We start from the raw sequence: 27,963 nt of genomic DNA on the forward strand, positions 1-27,963 counted from the left end.
TGGCACACTCTTCCCTGGGAGAAGTGCCTTCTGCCAGCTCTCCCTAAAAAGCTGGGGGTTTCCTCCATCCCACTTCCACCTGTCCACCTGTTTGATCTTCATTATTCTGAGCTGCTTTTTCATTGATTGTGTGGTTCAGGAGGGTTTATGTCTTAATGTTGTAGAAGATTACATTTGCACTCTATTTCCACTTCTCCTTGTTGCCTTTGGATAACATCCAAGTGAGGAAGGGGGTAAATGACCATTGACTCGCCCAATTTCTGTTGTAATTATTTAGGAAAGTGACTTGATATGATGTTACAATAGTTCTAGGAAGGAATGATGAACATCTAAACCATATCAAGAAAAGAGAAATATACTTGGGTGGTAATATGGTGTTGGTCCAGGATTAATATATTGTTGTGAGGGTGTCTAAGCTAATTGTGGGTTTGGTGACAAGATTAATGGTGTCATTTGACAGAATTAAGGATACTGTCCTGAGAAGACAAGTTCAGTTAAGGACATATGTGCCTTTATACACAAACTTTACTTTTAATCATATTTGTATTAATAACTCTGTGTTGTAGATGATAAGTGCCATTTATTGAGTGCTTATGTTATTATTTGCACATGTAACGTATTTGACACTTTAGATGCCTTTGTGTGTAATTATCAAGGTAAACTTGAAAAGTTCGACAATGACACATTCCACTTGTACTAGAAATAACCGATGGTAGAGTATCACAAACTTTATGTTTTGTCCAATTATAGTGGCTATCAAACTCACTAGACTATTCTTAAATTCTCAGTTCTATAAATGAAGACTAAAACAAAGATGATTATAATTATTATAACAGTAGTTATAATAGCAGCCATCACTTATTGTGTATTCTCTGTTTCCCAGGCACTGAAAATCGTTCTGTATACATCATCTAAGTTAATCCTCTCAGCAGCTCTTTGAACTGAGTGTTACTAGCCAGATTGTTACAGATTTAAAAATTAAATCTCATATGGGTTTGGTAATTGGTCCTGGATTACAGCTACTAAATATCAGAACTAAGATTTTTTAACTATTTCACTAGGTTCTATCACCTATGTAAACTATTTTACTTCACTTATTCTGATAAAACACAATTAGTAATATAGTCATAGATCGATTATTATTAGCTTCCAATAAGCATCTTTTTTTCTTCTTTCAGCTCTAATTGCACCACTAAAGCAGACCATCAGAAAGTTCTCTCACCAAATACACTAACATACTTGACTTTGTTATCCATTCTTGACCAGAAATAAATTGTTCTGATACCTACTAGCAATCAGTAGACTTAACTAATCAAGTCTACTTAATTCTACTTGGTTCATGAGGCTTCTCATTCTGGAGAGTCATTTCTTGATCAATATAGTTAATTTTGAACATGTGATGCTGTTACCGTATTCAGAGTCTTTTTTTCTTTTCCATATAAATTATTAGTCTACTTTGGCACCTAATATGAGTAGTTCTTAATACCTTTAAATAATAAGCAACAAAAGACTGGGTAGTGAAATTTGGGGCTGAACTTTTTTCTTTTATGCTATGGGACTGCGTAGAATAATACAGATTTATTTCATTTATGAGAATGTAGGAGAAGAGAGGAGATACATAATTAATACTGTTTATGAGATAAAAAATGCAACATATGCAGCAACAAGAACACGTCATTTTGAGCAGGTCTTTATAGAACAGACATCCCATATTGTGTTCCTCCTTTTCCACAGTCATTGCCATGACAATCTGGTATGCTTCACAGTTGCTGCTGAGTAAGGGAGATGTCTCTTCTAGGAGATCTCTGTGTCAGCCAAAAAAACACAGCAGTCTCATTTGAGTCTAGAAATAAGACAAAATATATAAAATGAACAGAATTTTAGCATTTTTCTTCCCATTGGAGAAATTTTTTATGAGTCACTCTACCCATTTCTACTTTAACATTTTTTAAATCAGAAGGAAGTTTTGGAGTAGATTTTTCTCTTCAAATTAAGATTCTTTGCCAGATGATTGAAGACCTTGTCATTTCTAGATGTGACAAAATGTCCACAGTGGAATATGAAAACCTGTTATTAAGACTTGAAATTCATTTGGATGAAAGGCATCTAATAATCCAGGCCATGTTTAATCCTCCATTAAAAAAAAAAAAAACACATGATCCTTCATGTCACTTCATAGACCTATCCTATTGTAATTTTAAAAATGTAACCATCTTTATTCAGCCATGACGAAGCTATCATTCACTCACTCCACCAACTTCTAAAGTCAAAGGATTTCACTGTTGTGGTTGAGATTTCAGACTAATTATAAGAGGACAGCATACAATTAAATATGAGATAATGTAAACGAACACATTCATGAAATTGTCAGTTGTTTATGAATGTTCTTACATGATTCGGAGGGAGATGGGATTTCACAGGGATGAATGACTACCAGTAGCAGTAAAGCCAAAGTCGGTAAAGGAGACGGTGGGCAAGGAGTGGCAGAGAGGAGCAGAGGTGTGGTCCCGACTCGGGATTATAGTCACAGGAGCTGTGGGTGGGAAACAGCAAACAAGAGAAGAGGATGGGAATGAGTATGAGTATCAACATTCATTTGAGGGACTCAGTTGATTGAAATATTTGAATGTTGGATAGAGGGGCTTAATTTCAATGTAATGGTTTTTAGGACACACTTCAGAAAAGAGATATAAAGGGAAAGTCATATAGAAGAAGATAATGTAAGAATTATTCTGGAGGCTGAGTTGGCAGAGGGAAAGTCTGAAAGTCACTGGTATTGTCAAGTATGAGGTGATAACGTTGTACTATAAAAATGGATTATCAAGCAAATCTTAAATTATCTGTATGGGAAGAATGGCAAGATTGGTTATGGGTTGCTTATCAGGACTACTGGGAAGCAGCGCCTTTGTGTTCAGAAATGAATCATGCTTGAGTCCTAGAACATTGGGCGGAGGAAGATGTGTCAGCACAGGAGAGGAGCTCAGTCGTTAATGCTGTATTTGACAAGCCAGCAGTTTAGTTTTTAAGTATTAGAGATGAGTTGTCTTTGGAAGAGCCACGTGAAAACTCTTGTGTAGTCACCTCATTATATAAATAATTAAAAAGGTAATTTATAGTTGGTGGCAATAAAAATATTAGATTCATGAGAGGTGAACTAGATTTAGAGTCAACTCAGAATAATAACTTTTTAAACTATATGCCAGGCCTAATTCTGCACAGGAGGAATACAGGATAAACAGCGGGTGAGCTCTGCCCTCAGGGAACTTACAACATAGTAGAGTGAGTAGGAGAAACTTTGAAAGTACTATGGTTCCATAAGGTAGGCAAACATTGTAGGAAAGGGGAAAGAGATCATCGTTAGAGATTTGAGATGGCTACATTTGCAGGGTAGTAGGAAAAACAAGAACAAATAGGATTCCACAAAAGAGAAATTTGAATGTTATAAAAAGAACTAGATGTATGTCATTGAACTAGATTGAAATGTCATTGAATTAGAACTAACATAAATGTCCATTAGTAGAAGAATTTACTTTAAACTGTGAAATATTAGATAAACATTATTAAATTAGGTATCTATATGCACTGATGTATGTAGATATATGTGATGCATTTAGTGAAAATGGAAAGTACAGAATGATAGTAATCTCATGTTTATAAACTAAAACGAATAAAAATGCGCTCACACAAATATATATTTGTGCATATGCGTAGAAATTGGTCAGGAAGCCTACTCACCAGTTATTAATAGTGCTTACATTTGAGGAGTAGAATCAGGAGAGTCAGAAAATAGGGGCTTTCAGTGCACACATCATATATTTCAGAATTGTTTTTAATGCAATGGACATGCATTTTTATCATTGAAATTCATACTGAAATAATTATAGATTCACATACAGGTGTAAGAAATTGTTCCTGTCCTACAACTCCCTGAGGTTCAGTTCTTTCTTATTTTTTCTTTTTGTCCATTTTCTCTGTTGTTCGCATTGGGTAAATTCTGTTTACCTCAAGAACACTGATTCTGTTCTCTGCAATATCCTATTATTGAGCTCATCCAATGAGTTTCAAAATTTCTATTATATTTTTTGGTACTGTTATTTCCATTTGACCAATGCTGAGATTGAATGTGAAAACTTAACTGTAAGCTTCCTGGAAGTCAGGATAAAGCAGGAAACAAAAATTATGCATCTTCCTTTATGAGAAGTAGAAACACAACAATTCTCAATAATGTCAAAGAATTTCCTAGTCTTCTCCCGACAGAGAGTTCTCTCTACAGGAGTAGTTCTCAGAATAACCAGTAAGCGATTGAATGTGCGCTTCCTCAGTGACTCAGTGGTAAAGAATTCACCTGTGATGCAGACGAAACATGAGTCACAGGTTCAGTCCTTGGTTCGGGAAGATCCCCTGGAGGAGGAAATGGCAACATACGCCAGTATTCTTGCCTTGGAAACCCCATGGACGGAGGAGCCTGGCAGGCTACAGTCCACAGGGTTGTAAAGAGTCAGACACACACGCACACTCTGAGAGCTGAATGTGTTTTCTACATATCTCTTGAGGGAAATGTTACAGTCCAAAAGAAAATCTAAATGATTACTCAGTCTCAAATTACAGCTCAGGTCACCACAGTTGACAAGGAAAAACGTTATTATGGAAGGAAACAGAAGGACTTAGTAATGAGTTGGGGAAAGGGCTTAGTTCCATAGAAACTCCCAGGTCTGAGAGAAAGTAATTACATACATTGTGATGGTTTAAAAGTATGTGTAACAGTAGCTGCTAAGTAACATCCCAAGAGTGGGAAAGACCCAGTTTATCTTAATTAAGACACTTCATGGCAGACCAGTTATTTGAGTCATGGGTTTCTGTGAGCTTTCTGGCAAAAACTGTAGAAAAAGAGAGGTCATTGACAAGTTAGACAGCTGAATGAAATTACTGTCTACAGTATCCAGGAAGAGTGGGAATAGTTGTTCAACAGAAACCTGGGGGGTCTGAACTTTCAGCAGAGGGAAGTTTAAAAGGGAATCATGTTGAGAGACCTACTGGGAAAAATGATTCCTTGAATTTGGTTTTCACTGGGTGGCCTGCTGGATGGAATGAGTGGGAAGATTTCATGGAGGAGGTCATTAGGTTGTAGTCTAAATACACTATTTGGAAACCAAGCAAGGATTGCTTCTAAGAAAGTCAGTGGTATCAGATGTAGGAGGAAATATGAAATGAGAATGAAGGAGGACACAGGTGGGTATTAGTATTGTTGGAGAGCATTTTCATCTAAGAGAATGAAAGAATGGGAGTGAAGATGTAGGAAAGACCCAGGAGGTAGGAAAGGAGGATATAGCTCGGATTCTAAGATGAAAGGGTCTGTGAAAAGTCACCTAAAGGAGTGTATTATTGGAACTGTTGTTGCCGATAAATGGTGTCAGGTCAAAAGGATGACTCAAAAATGCCCAAGATCCACATGAAGACATTGTGGAGGAAGGAATAGGACAACACGTTTTAGGAAGGAAACTGACCGTGAGAGTGCAGATTTCTCAGGAAGACACAAGCTGGAACATCTAGAGCTCCAACAGACTTAGAATGTGGAGAGGCAGACATCTCTGCCTCTGCTCTTGAAAGGAAAGGTGAGAATATGAATGTGCAGATGGCTTGAAACCCTGATATGCACGAATTAGAATTCTATTTTTCTGTGACTTAATTTCTGTACAATGGCCATTTCGATATGGTGATGGAAAGCTCAAGCCATTCAAGACTCTCGTGTCTTCCATCTTCCTGGTCCTTATTCCTCTCAGGCCACTGCTGAGGGATCCCTTGCTTCTATCAGTCTGTCAGTAGCTCTGTGATTTCTCTGACATTCAAGGAAATCCCGGCTCCAAGTTGATGCCTCCGTAGCTCAGGATTCTCTCACAAACGTCCCCAGTACTGTGTGCACACCCTCAGACATTCACTGTCTGGAGTCATGCTTCTGCCTCACCCAGGAAGTGCAGTGCATGGCTTGAGGACTCTCACACTTCTCTTCTCCTCCAGTCTGCCCCATCAGTCCTCCATTTTTCTTGTCTAGAGGTGGAACACTGACCTGGTGCAGGAGGGTATGTGCTCCATTCACATGGCATTTTGCTTATATACTTGTACCTGTCTGAAACCCTTACCATTTCTGCAAATGCTTTTACTCCCGTGACCAGCCAAGATGACTCTCCCTTTTGTGTGGGGGTTAGGAGAATTTTCCTCTGGGTCATACCTTCCTCAAAGTAATGAACGTAAACCATCTTATTTTCTTGAATATGTTGGGGTGGCAGGGAGATGGACTAAACTGGTTAACATTTCTAAAATATTAAAATGCCACAAATACCAAAGATGAAGAGAATGAGAGTTTACTGTGTACCTGCAGAGTACCAGGCACTTCATCCCTAATATTGTTTCAAATGTAGATATTATTTTTACCCCTGTCTAAAGATGAGAAAACTGAGGCTATGTGAGTTTATACAACATACAAATAAATAGTCATATCTCTGGTGAGTGGCAGAGCCACTTTTCTCTGAAATGTACACTTCATTCTTCCTCTGAAAGTAAAGGGCAGAATGCAGTGTGAATAACATTCAGAGAAAGCCATAGTGAATATTCTTGGCTCTAGTCACCTGTAACTAAATGATGGTGGAAAGGGCTGGTGGAGTTAGAGAAAGGAAGGCACTGGTAGATATCAGAGGGAGGGAGAGGCTGAGAAGTTGGTGCCGCATTAGACTATCTGTTGAATTCTATGCAAAGCACCATTTTAAAAGCAGAAGCAGCACCTGTGGCAGGAAGCCAAAACTGATCATTGTTCGCAGACATATAGAGGGAGAATAGAAGGATAATAGAGAGGTAAGTGGTCACAACAAGTAGCGGAGAGTAGCAGACAGAAGCCTTATGTTTTGGAATGATGAACACATGACTGAATTTGAAAGCAACATGGTACTTCATAACAAAGAAGCAAAGATGGAGGATATAAGAAAAGATGAAGAAATTTGAAACCATGATGTTGGAGAAATCATATAATCCCACGTTACTTCCCCGTTTTCTTATTGCCACATCTTATCCAGTGGGTTTTAACTTCAAGTAGCAATCTCAGAATTGTTCACTGCTTGGTGATCTGGAAACAATACCACGGACTGAAGGTACCAGCTCTCTTTTCCTTCTCATTATATGTAGGAAGAAAGAAAGGAAGAAGTCAAAAACTGTACAGAAGAAAGAATATGACTTTAGAGTAATTTGACACGATTTCAAATGCAGATGCAATTTCTTCTGTGTGATCGTGATTGAAGGAATAGTTATATTTGTATGACCACTTAGTTGAGAGGCTTTAAGGTTATGATCGGGTGCCTAGTGTAGGACGTTGAACATAGCAGGAGCTCTGTAAATGTAAATCATTTTTCCTACACCTTTATTCATTTGACGGATATTTTTAGAGCAGTTAATTGTATGCAACAGATAATGTATTAGTCAGCATAGGCCACCGTATACTGAAGTAATAAAGACCCCTTACTCTCATTTGCTTAAACACAGCAGAAGTTTAATTCTCCCACTAACTAGGAGTCTGCTGTTTATTTAGGTGGCTTTATTGGGCATCTCTTCTCCATGTAGCAATCCAGATCACTTCAGTCTTTTATCGTAACCATCTTGATATAAGACCTCTTCAAGGATCACTACAACAGAGAAAGTGCTGTCCAGAACTGCTCTTAGAAATTTCTACCTGGAAGTGACGCACATCACTTAGCTGGCAATCCATTGGTCAAATCTAGTCCTGTAGCCTCTCCTACTTCTAGGGGATGAACACGGAGTCTTCTGTATGCCCAGAAGAAGAGAACTGAATATTGATGCATACAAGGAATGTCTTCCACTAGCAAGGCACTAGGTACTTAGCAGTAAACAAAGCTGGCATCATTTATCTTTTCCTCATGGACCTCTCAATCCAGAGTGATATGGGAAAGCTATGACACCTGAAAAGAGCCAGGTTTCTGCCCAGGCAAGGCAAGGAACTGGATCAAAGTGATTGCATTCAATAAGTATAATGTTATGTGGGAAAACAGGAAAGGGTAACAGTTGAGTATAAGTGACAAGTATGGAGAACTTAGCAATCCTCAATAAATATTTACTGAATGAATGTTAAGAATAAGAAGAAATTTAGCTCTAAAAAAACTAAATGGGAAAGGCGACAGAGAGAGAACAGATATAGGAAGAAAAAACACATGGAAACAGTTTATGCTTTTCAAATGTTCTGAATAATATTTGGGAATAAAAGCTGTTCTTGCTATATCTGCTGCTTCCAGTAAGCCTGAAATATTCTGTGCTGGTCTCTTCTGCCATAGTTGGGCTGCGGAGAAATGCGTTCCCAGCCAGACTGTTTCGTTCTTACCTAGTCAAGAATGTGGGAATTGTTGGGAGACTTGGACTCTGACTCATCTTCTAGAATGTTTTATGATGAATCAAGTTAGCTTGATGGGCAGCTGTCAAACATGGAAGTGTCACAGGCAATGAATAAATGTGCCACTATAAATACTGAAAATGCTACAGAGTTAGGCAAAAACCTTTATGAATACAATTGTATGGCAGAATCTTAGAGAGAGGTGATTCCTTAAAGCTTGAAAATGATTTATATAAAAAAGATTTACTAAAAGAATGATAGAAAACAAGTAAAAAAAAAAAGACATTTATAATATATCCCCTACACATAAAAATATATATTTCAGTATAGTTTACCTGGTACTCTATCACTTCCCTTTTACTTAACAGTATTTCGATGTCAAAAAATATACTTCTGCAAAATTATTTTTCATGGCTGCATGGTATTGTATCATATCAGTTCAGTTCATTTCAGTCATTCAGTCGTGTCTGACTCTTTGCGACCCCATGAACTGCAGCACGCCAGGCCTCCCTGTCCATCACCAACTCCCGGAGTTCACTCAGACTCACGTCCATCCAGTCAGTGATGCCATCCAGCCATCTCATCCTCTATCGTCCCCTTTTCCTCCTGCCCCCAATCCCTCCCAGCATCAGAGTCTTTTCCAATGAGTCAGCTCTTCACATGAGGTCACCAAAGTACTGGAGTTTCAGCTTTAGTATCATTCCTTCCAAAGAACACCCAGGGCTGATCTCCATTAGAATGGACTGGTTGGATCTCCTTGCAGTCAAGGGACTCTCAAGAGTCTTCTCCAACACCACAATTCAAAAGCAGCAATTCTTCGGCGCTCAGCTTTCTTCACAGTCCAACTCTTGCATCCATACATGACTACTGGAAAAACCATAGCCTTGACTAGATGGACCTTTGTTGGCAAAGTAATGTTTCTGCTTTTCAATATGCTATCTAGGTTGGTCATAACTTTTCTTCCAAGGAATAAGCGTCTTTTAATTTCATGGCTGAAATCACCATCTGCAGTGATTTTGGAGCCCAAAAATATAAAGTCTGACACTGTTTCCACTGTTTCCCCATCTATTTGCCATGAAGTGATGGGACCAGATGCCATGGTCTTTGTTTTCTGAACGTTGAGCTTTAAGCCAACTTTTTTACTCTGCTCTTTAACTCTCATCAAGAGGCTTTTTAGTTCCTCTTCACTTTCTGCCATAAGGGTGGTATCATCCACATATCTGAGGTTATTGATATTTCTCCCTGCAATCTTGATTCCGGCTTGTGCTTCTTTCAGCCCAGCGTTTCTCATGATGTATCTGCATATAAGTTAAATAAACAGGGTGACAATATACAGCCTTCGTATGTATGTGTCAAAATATATTTATCATCCCATTAGGTTGTTTACAAATCATTGCCATTATAAACAATGCTATTAAAAACTTACCTTGACTGAATTTCTATGCACCTCCTTATTTCAGAGAGTAAATTTTCTAATTGGAATTAAAATTGGAATTACTATAGCAAGAGTTATGTATAATTCAAGGCTTATTATGTACATTACCAAATTGCCCTCTAAAATATTGTTGTACTTTATATTACTACCAACAGTGGATAAGAGCAGAAGAGTGTTTAGGAATCCATAGTCTACAAATATGGTTATAGAGAATTGACTATATTATAAAAATGTGTTTAATCTTGTCAGTTGTTCATAAGAAGGGGCCCTTAAAATATTATCTTTAAATCCTCCATCCCCTGGTGGCTCAGACGGTAAAGCGTCTGTCTACAATGCAGGAGACATAGGTTCGAGCCCTGGGTTGGGAAGATCCCCTGGAGAAGGAAACGGCAATCCACTCCAGTACTGTTGCCTGGAAAATCCCATGGACAGAGGAGCCTGGTACGCTACAGTCTATGGGGTCGCAAAGAGTCAGACACGACTGAGCGACTTCACTCACTCACTCACTCATCCTATGTTTCATGCCTTATGCTAAAATCATAAGTATGAGAATTTCACATTAGATTTCTTAGAAAAGAATTTGAGACAGATTCACATATTCTACTAAATGGGTTCATTAATATCATGGTTGCTAGGATAAGATCCATGGATAATTCATTGGATATCTGCAATGAGTTCCTCTCTTGACAGAATATATTGAGATCTACCATTGATATATCCAGGCCTTGCTATATGGCTATTAAATATCCATTCACGTCTTTAATGATCCTCTGAATAGTAGGCAACTTCTCGTTTGTCTAGAGAAAACCGAGAAAACTTTTCAGCTGAATTGACTATGTAAACTGAAAAAGACATAGATGAAATAGTCAAGTGTCTACTTGTAATATGTAATGCACTAATTTAGACATAAATAATCCTTTAAAACACATATCACACATAGAGTATTTTTACAAGTATTTCTCTTTTCTCAGTCTTATAGTTCATGAAACCGTTTTAGTTCAGCTCCCCCCTCCCATGCATTCTTGATGTCAGAAAGGTACCACCTTTTTGGGTAGCTGGCATGTTTCTACCACCTGTCATCTGGAATTTAGTCTAAGTAGTTTTGGGGTACAAGATTGTGAGGATGTATGATGCTGTCCCTGGAAATCTTTTCTCCAGCTTAAAAACCCACTTACTACTCATGGTCTCTAGTAACCACTTACTCTGTTACTTTTTTTTAGTGATCTTTAAAATACTTGTTTTCAACAGTACTTTCAATTATTAAGTCATATCTCCCAAAATAATTACTAACTCTGTATTAAATTCCTTGACTTCTGTTTTTACCGGTCCCATCAAGTGAATGACTGCTAAAACTATTGAAAATTCTCATCAATTGGTGTCTTAGGTTTAAGGCAACTTCCTTAAACTGTACTTTGTAAAAAATAAAGTGAGAGAGTGCCGGATATTATGAGAGACTTTATAAGGATTTTAGATAAAATGCCTCTTTTTCTGAGGGATAATTATGCAGAAGAAAAATCTCACCTTACATTCATCCATATATTACAGTTTAAACAGAAAGAGAGGGGATCTATACAAATCTCTTTTGTGTTCTTATGCAAAGTGACTATTGAATATGGAAGCTTTTGTCCACCTATAAAAAATATGTTAAGAATACAGTAGGACTGTCATGCATTTATCTTGTATAGAAACACTGAAAATATAGGTTTGTGGAGCCTACTTCTTTGAAAATATTCACACTGGAATTTTTTAAGAAGTACAGCTTCTACCCAATTAAACATCCTTCCAATCCCAAACTGCATCTACTTTTATTTTAATACAAAACAAACAAACCAACAAACAAACAAGCAGCAGAAAATATTTAGAATAGATATTCTCTTAAGGAACTGTAGTGAAAATTTTTGTAACTCAGAATGAAAAATTTAGAGAATCGAGTGGCTAAATTTCCCTGTAGTGTTTCTCCCTCCTTAAAATATGTTATATTGTTTCCATTCTTTTCATCTAAGTATTTCCAGAGTAAAATAACCTATGTTACAGATTAGGTGGCAGCTATTTAATTGATGTGGTTGAAGATAGCATATGGGGTATTCTTTAAATATTTAAAATCTTTGTTCTTGCCCATTGTGGTAGAATATATGAGAATCACCCCCAAAACTTCCCAATAGTACATGTATGTAATACCTGTCATCTTAAAAAGCAATGAACATTTTACCACTGCTTTCTTTGTTATTTGAACCAAATCAAACTGAGAGATACAGAGCTTAAAATAAATTGTTACAGAACTCTAATTCTATAAGATCTTACAATTCCAGGAGATTATAAATGCCGTTTTAAAATGTTAATCAGAAGATGCATTTGTTTTAATTCTTGATACTGAAAATATTGACTGAATTGTGAATTAACACATTTAGGGTTGCAGATGTCATTTTTCATGAGATTTCCTGAATGATGTAATTTTCATATTTCATATAGCAGTTTGATCAATTTACAGATTTATTTTACATAATTAGTTGGTAAATGAGAAATTCAATTGCTGATATATAACTATTCCTCTGTAATATAGAAAATAAGTTTAAATTCTGAATTATAAATAAAAAAGCAAATATTTTGAAGACATCTGGTCCACATCTGTCTGAAATATGATAATTTAAAACAGTGTAATTAACTGCAAGAAATACTGAAATATTCACACCTTAGGAATGTAAAAAATAACTCATTCCATTTTAGTGTGATTTTTTGAATTGGTGAATTTTTTTTTAATTTTAGTGTCCTTTAGCCTCTCATTCTGTCATTACAAAGAAGACTGACAAGCTAAACAAACAAAAATAATCCATGTTTTTCAAAGCTTCTACTAAATGAAAGAATTATCTTTATTACTATTCTTTTATGTGTTGACTAACCTCCACTCCTAAGTTAATACTCAGCAGACTTAGACTCAGGCCTACCCCCTTTTGATGTATTTATAATTCTCCATTCAATTATTTAAAATGAGAGATTAGTGAGAGAGTCTGTAATCTCGCTCCCTAAATTGTGTGTTCCTTGTGGACACAAAGAAGCTCAGTAAATGTGAGAGGGTGGTATTCAGACTCACGGAAATGAAAAGCATCTTTGGTACATTCTCATGATCAGTGGAGAATTGTCGTTTGAAGACTGATCTTTTCTTTTGTTAAAAACCTATGTTAAGTGGAAAATTAACCATTTTAGGAGAAAGGAAAATACGCTAGACTTTCTATGCATGCCTGCTCAGTCACTTAAGGTATGTCCGACTCTGTGCGACCCTGTGGACTGTAGCCTGCCAGGCTCCTCTGTCCATGGGATTCTCCAAGGCAAGAATACTGGAATGGGTTGCCATGCCCTCCTCCAAGGGATCTTCCCAACCCAGGGATTGAACCTGTGGTGTCTCCTGCATCCCAGACAGATTCTTTACCGGTGAGCCACCCAGAAAGCTCAGACTTTCTATGGTCTAACCCCAAGATGTGAAAAACATGATAAATTTTTCCCTTAATGAAAAGCTGCAGAGCTTTAAAACTTTGATAGGACTGAATTTCGATCCATGATAGAGAAGTTAGGGGTTCCCTGGTGGTTCAGATGGTAAAGAATCTCTCTGCAATGCAAGAGACCCAGGTTCAATCCCTGGGTTGGGTAGATCCCCTGGAGAAGAAGTTGGCTACCCACTCCAGTATTCTTGACTGGAGAATCCCGTGGACAGAGGAGCCTGGCAAAGTTAAATTCATGAACACACACAACAATAATGCTACAGTATAAGGGTGGGGGAAGATCTCTGCTGTGATGCCAGAGGCTCTCCTAACAGTAGACCAGGAGAGGAATTGAGCCTATGAGAAGTGAAAACTCTTTTCCTAATACATGCCCTAAGATATCACAAGTTATATTTTGTGTTTTTACTTCCAGGGAGCATGATAAAGATCCAGAGAGTTTTTTTAAGGTATTGATGCATCTTAAGGACTTAGGACTCAATTTCCACGTATCTGTCCTTGGAGAAACCTTCACAGACGTCCCAGGTATCTCTCTTGTATTTTCTAGTGTGTATTTTTATAGATGATATAAGCTCTACAACTTAAGTATTAATTTCCATGTTTCCCTTTGTTAGAATAATCAAGATGAGCACTGTTAACCGAAAGATTATACGATGGCATTAAAGTGTGATTCAATTAAAAAAATACTTAAGTAAGCATTCTTTGATTTAAGTTGAGAACGTGAAGTCATCTCTTTTATCAAATATAGTTTATACAATGCATCTTGATGTAAATAAAATATATTGCTGTAGGCATCTTAACAGTTAAGGAAAGTGGGAATTTTTAATTGGATATACAACCTCTCACCTCAGGGTCACTGGTTTGAATCCTACTCTGGTAATGGCTAAAATACATTACCATCTGTTAGGTGGCCTGTGTAAAGCATTTTGGCATCAAACTTGTAAAGCAGAGTAGATACATGTCATAGTTGTCATCGGTCCCCGCTTTTTTATTTGAACTTGAGAAAGCAAACAGAAATCTGAAGCAGATAGCAGCAAGTCTTCTCATCCCTAATGCCATAGGGAGCTTCTTCTGAACCATTTCCTTCACCCTGCATCCTCACTGAGCATGTCTGTGTCAGAAGATGGGAATCTTGACTACCATTCTAAGGTCTTAAATGTTCCTGTTTTTTAAGTTTTGGATATTCAACTTTTTTGTATACTCCAAGTATGCATGAGTGGGTTCTCAGTTGCTAAGTCTTGTCTGACTGTCTGCGACTCCATGGACTGTACCCTGCCATGTTCCTCCGTGCATGGAATTTCCCAGGTAAGAATACTGAAGTGAGTTGCCATTTCCTTCTCCAGGGAATCTTCCTAACTCAGGGATGGAACCTGCATCTCCTGCATTGGCAGGCAGATTCTTTACCCCTGAGTCACCTGGGGAGCCCAAACCCCAAGTATGCAGACAAGGAAAGTTCAGAAAAGTGTCAGTCACTCAGTCATGTCCAACTCTTTGCAACCCGATGAACTGTAGCCTACCAGGCTCCTCCATCCGTGGGATTTTCCAGGCAAGAATACTGGGGTGGGTTGCCATTTCCTTTAAGGACCATGTAAACATGTTACCCTCACTTAGCCAGTACTTGGTGATTCTGCTGTGATGTGAGGAAGTACACCCAGCTTGTACCTCAGTAGCCTCATCTGATATGGCTCAGCCTCTGCCCCCTGCACTTGTGGACACCAGCCTCTTTTTAGTTCCTCTAAGGTTCCAAACTTCTTTAAATCTCTGGACATTTACCTGCTGCTGCTGCTGCTGCTAAGTCACTTCAGTTGTATCCGACTCCGTGCAACCCCATAGACAGCAGCCTACCAGGCTCCCCCGTCCCGGGGATTCTCCAGGCAAGAACACTGGAGTGGGTTGCCATTTCCTTCTCCAATGCATGAAAGTGAAGAGTGAAAGTGAAGTCTCTCAGTCGTGTCCAACTCTTAGCAACCCCATTGACTGCAGCCTACCAGGCTCCTCCGTCCATGGGATTTTCCAGGCAAAAGTACTGGAGTGGGGTGCCATTGCCTTCTCTGGGATATTTGCCTATTTGTTTGTTATTTATTTGATCTCAGCTCAGGTGTATTTTCTTTCAGTGTGAAACTTTATCATGGTCTCATGGCACCCTATACTTTTACTTATGATACTTTCCTTAGTTTCTAATCATATAATTATGTGAAATTTCTTATCTCACTGCCACACATACACACAAACACTAAGTAGAACATAGGTGCTGGATAGACAAGGGCTGTGACTATCTCATTCATCACTGTTCCTCAAAGCCTAGTGCAGTGCCTGACACAAGGCTGGAACTCAGTGAATGTTTGTTGGGTAAACAGGTAAAAATACTGTGAACTTCCCGCCTTCAAGCAGTTTATAGTTTTCTTAAAGAAGGAACAGTTTTGTGTAAGCAGAGGAAACAGGAAGGGAAACACACGATAATATAATTATACATGAGTACTGACACATGTGGTTTAGAGTAGCATGTTAATTGAAGGGGTAGCACTTGAATAGCCAGAGGCTTAGGATTAGGATTGCAAAAGGGGAAGCAACATGGGAAAAGCATGGAGAAGCAAATATTACAGATATTATACTGAAATGAGAGAACAATTTCAGGGATTAGTGCTAGGAGATCCCTAAGTAGAAGAGAAGATTCTGCATACAAAAATTAGTAAGTAAGTAATACATAGACAGGGTAGAGCCAAAGTACGGGGGATCTGCAAAGTAGGTTAAGTAAAGGTAAAAAATAGGGAACCTTAGTCTTGAACTGGAAAGAGATATGATGAAACCTGTATTTTAGGAAGGTTTCTGTTGCAGTGATATGTAGGCAGAATCACAGTAAGATTGCAGAGTCATCTGAGCATGGATTCTGTGAGGTGGTTTGTTTCTGTTCAGTCGCTAAGTCATGTCCGACTGTTGGTGACCTAGGGACTGCAGCACGCCAGACTTCCCTGTCTTCCACTATTTCCTGGAGTTTGCTCAAAATCATGTCCATTGAGTCGGTGATACCATCCAACCATCTCATCCTCTGTCATCCCCTTCTCCTGCCCTCAATCTTTCCCAGCACCAGGGTCTTTTCCAATGAGTCAGCTCTTGACAACAGGTGGCCAAAGTATTGGGGCTTCAGCTTCAGCATCAGTGTGGTGGTTGGAGGCAGAAAGATTAGTGAGAGGGCTGTAGGAGAGAGAGATTCTCAAGAAAAACACGGAAAAGAATTTGGTAGATGGATGGCTGTCGAGAAAGAAGGAAGAAAAAAATCAGCTTATTTGCAAAGCTGGTGATTTCAGTCTCGTTTGTGCCAGTATTGAGGTGTTTGTGGATGAACTGAGGAAAGTGACTGGAGAATACAACTAAGCAGAGGGCATCTCAGCCAGCTTCACTGTTAGGTAATTTTAAGCCACCACTACAAAGAAGACTAGGTTTTTCCTCAAAGGGCCATGTTTTTGGAATCACAGCTCTCCCTTCCCACCCGTTTAGCAATTTAGAGCAGCATCGTGGGGATTGAAAGTGGGATGGGGAGCAATTAGGGGCCTGAGAACTGAGTGCTCAGTAATTACAGGCTCAATCTTTCGCTCACTTTGGCCTGACCTCAACACATACTTATTGAGCACCTTGGAAGAGGGATTTCACGGTGAACAGGATGCAGCCTGCACCTCAGGGAGCCCTGCCTTGGGGAGACACTTCCATATAATCAACACATACCTAAAATGCTGCGGCTCACTATGGGATGCTGTGGATGACCATAGGAAGAGTCCTGTTACCTGTGCACACACTTCTGTTGTTCCCAGTCGCAGCTGGTTCTCCCTTCTGCCTTCGCCTCTGGCCCATCTGTCATGTCAAACGTGAATCAGCTCTTTCAGGCTGCAGCACTTCACCTTGCACATGAGAAGAGCGCGAGTTGTTGGCTTGATGAATGAGTCTGATGGCTTTCCAGGTTGTGCTCCTAGACGGCCACATTGCCAGTCTTTACTCCAAAGGTTTCCTAACGGGACACTTTGTGTAACTTTTGTTGTTTGTATCACTGTTCGGGCTTGACAAGCACTAATATAGTACTTGGTGTATTTTAGGCATTGTTCTAAGCCATTTATAAATGTTAAATCTTTAACCTCTTAGCAGTCTTGTTCAGCATTACTATCTCCATTTTCCTTAGTGGGGGAAACTACCCTAAGGTGCAGAGGTACACCAAGGTACAGAGACGTTAAGTGAGGCCACATAACTATGTCGTATTTTTAACCACTGTGCTATGCTACATTTCCATTTTCTTGTTTTCTGACCCAAGTGTTTCTCTAAACATTTTTTCCTCCAACTCACCATCTAGCACTTCACACAAAGGGTTACCTAGCAGGTATAGAGGAGCCTGACAGGCTACAGTCCATGGGGGTCACAAAGAGTCAGACAGGATTTAGTGACTAAACAGCAACAACAACAAAAGCAGGTATGCATTTCTTTGCCTGCTGCCTCTTCCAGGTGCCTTATTAGCATATCTAAAACCCATACTTCAACACCAACGTCTGGCGGGCTGCAGTCCATGGGGTCACAAAGAGTCGGACACGACTGAGCGACTTCACTCACTCTCTCTCTCTCTCTCTCGCTGTTGAAACTATGAAGTATCAGCCAGAAGAATAACTCTGGACACTGTTAACATTTGTGAGAAAGTGGCTTTCTCGTAAATAATTGCACAAGTAGTTATTACTACCCTGTTCATTGCTCCCGTTGACAGAATAGAAGCAGATATTTGCTACTTGCTTGGTCCTTTGCTGAGTTATTTCATGTAATGCTCATGATAATCCCAGCGGAGTATGTATTATTATCCCATTTGATAGATGGAAAAACTGAGTCTTTGAAAGTTTAAATCACTTTGATTATACTATTTGTGGGTCAGATTTTGTCTTTCACAAGCAAAACCAAGACAAGTTTAATACATGACAGCAGGGCCATTGATTACTCTTTTTTTCCTTGAGGTATGATTTACATATAACATTGTATACATTTAAGGTGTACAGTGTGATAATTTGATACATTTACAAGTTGCAACAGGATCATCAGTGTAGTTCTAGCTAAGGCCTCTCTCACATCACATAATTATTTCTTTTTTGTGATAAGAATATATAAAATCTAGTCTTCAACCAATTTCAAAGTATATAATACAGTATTATTGACTATAATGACTATGCTATACTTTAAAAAAAATTGTATTACATTATAATATACATACCATATACTCCACTTGCTTTACTTGCACATTTCAATGATTTTTGGTATATTTACAGAATTGTATAGTTATCACCATGCATAGAGTTTGTTTGTTTGTTTGTTTGGCCATGGGGCATGTGGGGTCTTAGTTTCCAACCAAGGATCAAACCTGCACCGCCTACAATGGAAACAGTCTTAACCACTGACATCCAGGGAAGTCCCCACTATGCTATTCTTCTGATCTCCAGGACTTATTCTTATTCTGCTTGAAAGTTTGTACATTAATTACTCTTTATTCAACTTCTTTCTCCTTCCTCTCCACAGAGCTTGTAGGAAAAGGTAACATCTCTCTGAGCGATGGCATTAGCGCCAATGAGTTTACTGCCCTTTTTGATGCAGCAACCTCTTTTAAATTCCTTTTGAAAATATTAAAACCACAGTAGAGCAACTTTGTAGAGTTTTCATACTGTTGATTGTTTTCAAATTATGTTGTTGCAAGGTTTTTATCATCCATTTTTCTGAAAAGTGTGGTAGCGTAGTATTATTGATTCTAGCTCATTTACAGCCACATAGTTTATAGCTCTTTTGTATCGTCCTTTCATCTCACCAAAGAGGAGCATGACCCAGGACAGTGACTATTCCGAGTGCTTAGCGCCGGGCACAGTGTGTGAGACAGGCAGTAGTAGATGGTTGCGAGGCTAGGAGTAGGATGTGAGAGTCAGTCCCCTCATCCCTGCTCCTGTACGTGTCCAGTAAATGTCCTTCGGTTTTTTTGATTTCATTCTGGCTGTGCTGGGTCTTTGTTGCAGCACACAGACTTCCTCTGGTTGTGGTGCACGGGAGTTTTTCTAGTTGTGGAGCACAGGCTCCAGAGCATGCGGGTTCGGTAGCTGCAGCACGCCGACTTCTCTAGTTGTGGTGTTTGGGCTTAGTTGTCCCAAGGCATGTGGGATATTAGTTCCCTGACCAGGAATTGAACCCACACCCCCTGCATTGGAAGGCAGATTCTTAAGCACGGGACCACCAGGGAAGTCCCTGCTTTGTATGTTTTATGCCAAGTACTAAACCAGATGTTTAGGTTGAAGTGGTGAATAAAGCAAAATATCTTTTGTGATGTTTGCATCACAGAAGTAGTCCAACTCCAGTGCTTTACTCATCAGTTCCTAGAGCACTTAGGACATGCCAGGTACTGTTTGAAGCCCCTTGTGCATTGCCTTCTATTTTTCCTTTTAATTAATTTAATTTTAATTGGAGGCTCATTACTTTACAATATTGTAGTGGTTTTTGCCATACATTGACATGAATCAGCCATGGGTGTACATGTGTCCCCCATCCTGAACGCCCCCCTCAACTCCCTCCCCATCCCTCAGGGTCATCCCAGTGCACCGACCCTGAGCCCTGTCTCATGCATTGAACCTGGACTGGTGATCTGTTTCACATATGGTGATACACTTGTTTCAGTGCTATTCTCTCAAATCATCCCAACCCTCGCCTTCTCCCAGAGTCCAAAAGTCTGTTCTTTATCTCTGTGTCTCTTTTGCTGTCTCACATATAGGGTCATCATTACCATCTTTCTAAATTCCATGTATATGTGTTAATATACTGTATTGGTGTTTTTCTTTCTGACTTACTTCACTCTGTATAACAGGCTCCAGTTTCATCCACCTCATTAGAACTGATTCAAATGCACAACAGCCCTGTAACTTAAGTTCTGTTGTATCATCTTACAGCTGAAAAAAGTAAGAAACAGGGAGATTAAGTCACTTACCTGAAATCACACATCCATCCAGTTTTCAATCCACAGTTCAAACCTTGTCAGTCCACCTTTCTGCCATTATCCTCTAAGTGGAAACCATAAAATTATCCCTGTTTTATAAGTAAGAAAGCAGAAGGTGAAAATGGTGGAAAATTCCTGGCTACACGTATGAAATCATTTCCATTTTCTCTAATAATTTCTATGCAAATGGAAAGTTTAAAAACAAACAAAGAACCCCCACAAAGCCTCAGATTCATTTCCTAAATATATCACTCCTCAGACATTAGAGTGAACTCCCTCTTCTTTCTGCCATCTGTCTTCATCACAAGAAAGGTGTCAAAAACAATATGAAGTGGAAAGATATTCCAAATAATACTTGGCATATATTTACTGTTCAATAAATACTATTTGAATGAATGAAGAATAAGTCTAATGTAATAGAATAATGTTTACATACCATATCAGGTATATAAGAATCTTTGTTGAAATGATTTCCAAATATTAGAGAATTAGTGAATGAAAATAGAGAACCCTAAGACTTAAGGAAGCTCTAAATGGTTCTATATTATATTTTCTGTTTTCATATAAATGACCTTGATTTAACCTAAATCTATTTTTCAATCTGTTCTCATATTTCAGCTCTTACATCAGTCAGAATAAGCTAAATTATGCTAAACTAACAGCCTTAAAAATCTCAATGGCCTAAAACACTTAACACTTATGTTTTTATTCATTCTATGTATTTGTTGCAGGTGAGCAGTAGTCTTCTACTCATATGGTCACTCAGGGACCTAAACTTACAGAGAGAGACCCAAGCCTTCACCATCACAAGCATTACCTGTTACTATGCCTGGTGGAAGAGAAAGCTGGGAGGTTCTTTCGTCAGCAAGTTACTCCTCTGGCCTAAAAGTGACATTGCATGTGTACGTGCTCAGCCACCAAGTCGTGTCCGACTCTGTGCCACCCCATGGACTGTAGCCTGCCAGGGTTCTTTGTCCATGAAATTTCCCAGGCAAGAATACTGGAGTAGGTTGCCATTTCCTTCTCCAGGGTGTCTTCCCGACCCAGGAATCAAATCCAAGACTTCTGCATTGACAGGCGGGTTCTTTACCACTGAGCCACCAGGGAAGCCCAAATGTGACAAAGGGTTCCACTCAAATCTTTGTCCAGAACTTGTTGAAAGGTACTGCCCAACACTAAGGGGGCCAGGAAATGCAATCCTGCTTTGAGCCCAGAATGGGGGAAAGCAGAAATAGCTCATGCAAAGCACTGTTGACCCCATGGCTCTTTAATATGCATCATGAGCTATGGTGCATCATAGAGAAGAATCAAGCCTATCCAAGATATCTGTCTTGGTATGATATCTGGGTGAGTCTTCCCTGTTGAATGAATAACTTTTAATAAATACGAGAGTACTGCTCATAGTCTTCTTGCTGGAGACAGCCCAGCTAGTATCTGCAGGCACATCGATCAACTGTATCCCATTAAGCAGTCCATACAAAGTCGATTTGGGCTTTGTGGGAATGGAGTTAATTATCACTTATGGTGATGGCACTTTGAAAAGCTTATAGTGTCAGTCAGGAGTGGTTTTGCCCTCCACCCCTAGGGGATATTTAGTAATGCCCAGAGATATTTTGAGAAGGAAATGCAATGCCCAGAGAGAAGGAAATGGCAACCCACTCCAGTGTTCTTGCCTGGAGAATCCCAGGGACAGGGGAGCCTGGTGGGCTTCCGTCTATGGGGTCTCACAGAGTCGGACACGACTGAAGCGACTTAACAGCAGCAGCAGCAGCAGAGACACTTTTTGGTTCTTACAGCTGTTGAGGGGAGGATGCTACTGGCATCTAGTGGGTGGAGGCCAGGACACAGGACAGTCCCTTAAACTGCACAAGACAGTCCCCACACAAAGAGTTCTTCAACCTAAAATGTCAGTAGTACCACAACTGAGAAACTGTGATTCTATGAATTCAAGTCAGAAGGTCAGGTTTCAGACTGGGTCCTATAGTTTTTTAGATTAAACTCAGTTAATCCATATGTACAGTACAAAAGAGGAGATGGGTGGAAAAGAGAAATTATAATAATAGTTATGATAATAAAACCACCCACCCTATCTCACCTCCTGTGAGTTATAGTGAGGATTTCAGGCACATTAACATAATTTGGGGAAGAGTACTTTCTAAACTTTTAATACTGTCTAGTTTTTATTATAAGACTCATGAACTTCTCTTCAGAGTTTATATATGGAGTGAGTCTTTAATGCATTTTGTATCTGAAGAGGACATTAATGATGCTGAACCTTAAAAGTTCATTCTTGCCATTATTTTATTTATTTTTAATCCAAAAATTGAAAGGTCATTCTGCCACATAAAGCATCCACCAGACTCCATGTTACAAATGAACCAAAAAGCCTAGAAGCTTCACAATGTAAATATTTTAGCTTTGGCCAGTTCTCATGACAAGGTCACATTATTAGCCCTTGAAATGGGGGTGGGTGTGTGTGTGTGTGTGTGTGTGTGTGTGTGTGTGTGTGTTTTAAGAAGAAGAGAAGCAGCAGCAAATACTTAAGATATCAAATCAATGGAATGTGTCTGTATATTTAATAATTTCTCACAAATGATAATTCTAAACCAAATACTTTGCTCTATGAACAGCCAAAGCCTTACATCAGGATTCCTCTTTCCCAACTTTGTGGAAGGAGTTTTAGCTTTTCCCATGGGCAGTGGGGAGGTGAAAAAACTACAAGAAAAGTAACAACCTGAACTCCAGTTTTGTCAGACATAAGTTCTTCCTTCTAGTTCACCTTTAATTTGAGGTTAAGAACAGTATGTGGAAAGCTTCTGGTTAGTATCTGGCATGACAGTGGTTATTACAGTGATCTTGGCATATTCCTGATCCTTTGCTCTGGAGTCAAATGTCAGATAATTATGTAACATTCTCCCCTCCCCCATCTCCCTTTTCTTTTAGCTCCCAGCTACGATCTCATTTTCAGCAGAGCAGCTACACTAAGGGGGAAATAATAGAAACACAAATAACTTACATCACATTAATATAAAGGTATAAAATTTTTCTACAGGGGGACCCAGCAGAAGGAAAACTATTAATATATTGATCAGTGTTGAATTGTAATATGATTATATATGAGATGAAATAAATGTGCCAGTAAGATTAAATAAACTCATTCTCTCTAGACTCTATGTTTCCCCAAACCTATTCCTTTTTCTTTTTTTTTTAAACAAATTTTGTCACTGTTCCTTCCCCTGAACATAGAAGTATTAACTGAGTTCCTACTGTGGTCTAGCACCATATGGTGAATACCAAGAAGAGAAGATGTCATGGCTCTAAAATCTTAATGTCTAGGAAACAAAAACATTTTAAAAATCACATTTTATGATACCATGTCCTTGTTTGTATTATAACATTTTCAGATAAATTTTGAATACATTATTCCATAACCCTTATAACAATCTAGTGACTAGCTAGTAAAATAAGCAGTAACAGCCTCTGTTTATAACTGAGAGACATTATTTATGTTGAAATAACATGGATCTGAGGTAGATTTTCTGCAGACTGAGCCACCTTCGTACGATTCTTAGAAAGAGGCATATCATTAATTCTCCAACAATATGATTGGGGAAGTCAGTTATTAAGAATCTGACTTGAAACTGTGTCCCAGTCCTTTGCTGAAGAAGACAACAAAATATAATGGGAAAGTAGGGAAGATTAAAATATAGACATATATGCTCCTGGGGCTTTGCAGGTGGTGCTAGTGGTAAAGACCTGGCCTGCCAGTGCAAGAGACAGGAGAGACAGAGGTTTAATCCCTGGGTTGGGAAGATCCCCTGGAGGAGGGCATGGCAACCCACTCCCATATTCTTGCCTGGAGAATCCCATGGACAGAGGATCCTAGAAAGTTACAATCCACAGGATCACAAACAGTCGGATACAACTGAACCAACTTAGCACTCTTGTATGCTTATATGCTCTTGACAGGAAAGAATAGATAGAAATGACAGTATCTCTTAAGAGAATTTATAAATTTAACAAGATTCCAATTAAGATGCCCAAATATCACTTTATGTATCCTCACAGACTAGTTCTAAAATTCCTACAAAATAAAGAAATAAGCAGAAAGAATATCAAAGAAATCACTTACAAAGGAATAATGAAGGAAAACACATCTTACCAGATTCAGAACACATATGAAGTGGTAACTTTTCAAAGAGTACTTTACAGATTCAAAAACATGAAGGTAGAGAAAGGGACAAAAATAAAGAATTCAGAAATAAATCCAGCTTGCATATAAATTAACATCCACCACACTTATATAACAAAATTTAATATGCTTATCCCAACTTTATAATATTTTTAAGTGAAAACAGGAAATTGAGTAAAACAAATAAGTTTGTGGAATAAAACTAATAAATTATTTGTGTAAGTAATTATATATTTTAAATATATGCTACAGATAAAAGATTACACAAACATTAACAGAGTAAAAGTACAATAACTTACTGAACTCTTATTGTGTGCCAAGCATAAGGCTCGGCCTTTTACTCAGACAACTAATAAACAACAGAGATAGTGATAAGCTGAAGAAATAAGTGCTAAATCAAATTTGGGGAATAAAAACTTTAATTCTTCTGTTAATGAAATAAGTATAAATACAAAGAATTTATGAGAGAGCAGTTACATTAAGCAAAACAATAAAAGGAAAGGCATATCCTAACAAAGACTGGTCAAATAATGGGGAAATATCTGTATGTATGGTGAAGCCAATGCAAGTTATGTTTCCTGAGCCGTATACGTTTCTATACCCTTGGGGTGACTCAGTAACTTCACATCAAAGAACATCCCATGGAAGTAACTCTCATGCCCCATCCTTGTTTCTGCTGCCTCTTTCCCAGCTTGTGCCCTTACATTCTAGAGAAGGGAATGGCAACCCACTCTAGTATTCTTGACTGGGAAGTCCCATGGACAGAGGAGCCTGGCAGTCTACAGTCCACAGGGTCGCAAAGAGTTGACAAAACTTGGCCACTGAGCACACATGCATGCAGGCCCTTATATTCTGGGACCTTAATTCTTCCAAAACCTTCAGATTGGTCTTCTGGCCTCGGGACACTTTGGTATTTGATTCATCCACTTACTGGTTTTGGTCTTCTTTCTAAACCCAGCCCATCCAAGAAGAGGATCACAACAGTATAACAAGAATAAGGACATGTCTCATAGGTTTGCTATGGGATGAACTTAAATTTCCTGTTAATAAATGAGGTTCTTCGAACTCTGACCCCAACCTAATCCCTCATGAATTCCAATCTCCTGAGTACATCTGTGCACTTATCCATTTCCATGCCTTGTATTATTTACTGTTGAAATTCCTCTGCCCTTAAGCACATAGACACATGCATATCCTTTCTCTGTTTGCAAAATCCCAAATCCAATGGTGCCTCTGCTCTTGTGTCCCCCCTTTTCCTTCCCTCCTAAGTTGCTCCCAGCACCCTTCATCATTCTGTTATTTTCTGAGCACATTTCACTGTGCGCAACAGTCAGTTGCCACTTGGCTGCCCTAAAGGGCGGTGGTGTAACTGACCAGAAGACACTTTGCAGGTGAGGAGTATGACTTCTTAGACAGAAACAGCTGCCTGGGTTTCAGAGTCAGCAACACTCCCAGTTGGAGGGGCAAGCTCCCCTGCCCACCTCCCACTGATACCCCAGACAAAGGTGAAGTTCCTGTTCAATGTACTTGAGAGGCTTTCTTTTCCTTTCTCAGGAAAGGTTTGTGAACTCTGCAGCTGCATTTCCCTCACAAATGCTCAGGAGCTCATTGTGTGCGTGAGCTAAATCGCTTCAGTCGTGTCCAACTCTGTGCAATCCTATGGACCCCCCAGGCTCCTCTGTCAATGGGATTCTCCAGGCAAGAATACTGGAGTGGGTGGCCATTCCCTTCGCCAGAAGATATTCCCAACCCAGGGATCGAACTTGCATCTCTTACATCTCCTGCATTGGCAGGTGGATTCTTTACCACTAGCACCACCTGGGAAACCCCAGGAGACACACTAGACTTACTAGACACAAGTAACTGGTAACAGCTCACTCCCATTGTTCAGCATAGCCACTGAGAATCACTTTTTCTCCTGATCACCCCCAGACATACCATTCCATCAGGCCTAAACTTTAAAACTGCTTGAACTCTACGCCTGTAGCTTCTATAAGTGGAATATCTATCTTTTATATGGAAATCAGAAAATCCCATGCAATTCTCAAGGCAAAATCATTTATCCATCCTACCAGGGGGAAGACCGTGAAAATAATATGTCCTAGAATACAGCTCCCAAAACATCTCTCAAGAGGTTGTTCTCAAAAGTTATAGCTATGAAAACATTACTGAGGAACAATATTCTTTAATTTTCATAAACTGTCCTTATAATTTATGAGAAATCTACACCAGAGGAAGACACAAGGAAATAGATGAGTTAATTAAATAATGAATGGGAAAAAGGCAAGACATTGATAGAAATTAGAAACAGACGCTGATTTTGAAAGCTGCAAATGTACCTATGACTTGGATTGACAGATAGGAGATCTTGGAATATGTTTGGTACACGTTGCTTTGGAGTTTTATCTTTTTGAATTCCTATAGTCATATATGGTCATGATTTGGAGTGTGGTATGGTCAAAATAAAATTTGCCTCAATCAGGGACTTTGGTGGAGAGCCTGACTATTTTACAAATTCAAGTTTCCTGCAATGGCTATCAGAACAGGAGTGTCTGACAGAAAGCAGCACAACAGGGAGTGACTATCTGGATCCAAAGAGTGAGTTTTTGCAGATGTATCGCTCCTTCCCTAAATTGTTACATTTGAAAAATGGAAACCATCACAGATACATGGTACAGTGGAATGAACACTGCCTTGGAGTTTAGAAGGCTCAAGATCTGGTTCTAGTTTTTACAATGATTAACCATGTCCCCTCTTTCAGCCTTAGCATACTTGTCCACAAAATAAAGTCATCCAAAAGAGGTTACAACTAGAAAGAATGTCAGTGATTTTTACATGGGTACACATCCCTGTCCCCAAGGGGATTTCACAGAGTGACAATTTTTGGAGTTTTAATTGTAAAAACTGAGTATAATAGTTATGCTTTTTCAACACATATTTTATTCCTCATTCCAATATCTGTCTCCACTCGGAAACCCAGGTCCCACCTCAGGTATTTAAGAACCACTGATCTAGGCCAGTCACATCCTCTGGCCACTCTCATGGGGTGACTAGAGCTGCCCTCTGCTCCATCCTTAAGCTTCTGCTAACTTCAACTTCCTAAAGATGATTTCCATGTATCTCACCTTCTCTACTCTTGCCCTTGTCAGATAAGTATAAACCTCATTGGTCAGGATTTCCCAGTATAGTTTCAACTACCTTTCTAGCCTTTCTTCAGTCCTTATCCATGAGTATCCTGGGATGTGGCCTAGCTTATTCCATGTTCCCTGAAGGTAACTCACTTTGTCACTACCCAGAGCCCCTTCCTCCTCATCTATCTGTGCAAGCTCAATCCATCTTCCAAGACTCACCTAAACCACTTTCTTTAACCTCTGAAAGAGATATGCTGCTTCTCTTCTTTGAAGTTCCATGGGATTTTGTTTATACTTAACTATGTGTTTGTCATACTTGAGGTTCTTGAGATAAAAGTAG

The 27,963-nt window shown here is 39.1% G+C and overlaps 1 protein-coding gene across 4 annotated transcripts in view; it reads left to right on the forward strand.

Annotated features, from left to right (window-relative positions):
- The window catches only part of GTDC1 (glycosyltransferase like domain containing 1), a 434,499-nt gene that overhangs the window by 392,297 nt on the left and 14,239 nt on the right, over positions 1-27,963 (forward strand). For 3 of the 4 annotated variants that reach the window (XM_052658048.1, XM_052658065.1, XM_052658073.1), the window contains one exon: positions 13,728-13,837. The exons of the other annotated variant lie outside the window; for it this stretch is intronic. In XM_052658048.1, the coding sequence (XP_052514008.1) occupies positions 13,728-13,837 (110 nt within the window). The remainder of the gene's footprint in view (positions 1-13,727; positions 13,838-27,963) is intronic. 4 annotated transcript variants of the gene reach the window in all.

This window comes from Budorcas taxicolor, chromosome 2 (genome assembly GCF_023091745.1).
Source record: "Budorcas taxicolor isolate Tak-1 chromosome 2, Takin1.1, whole genome shotgun sequence".
Lineage (NCBI taxonomy): Eukaryota > Metazoa > Chordata > Mammalia > Artiodactyla > Bovidae > Budorcas > Budorcas taxicolor.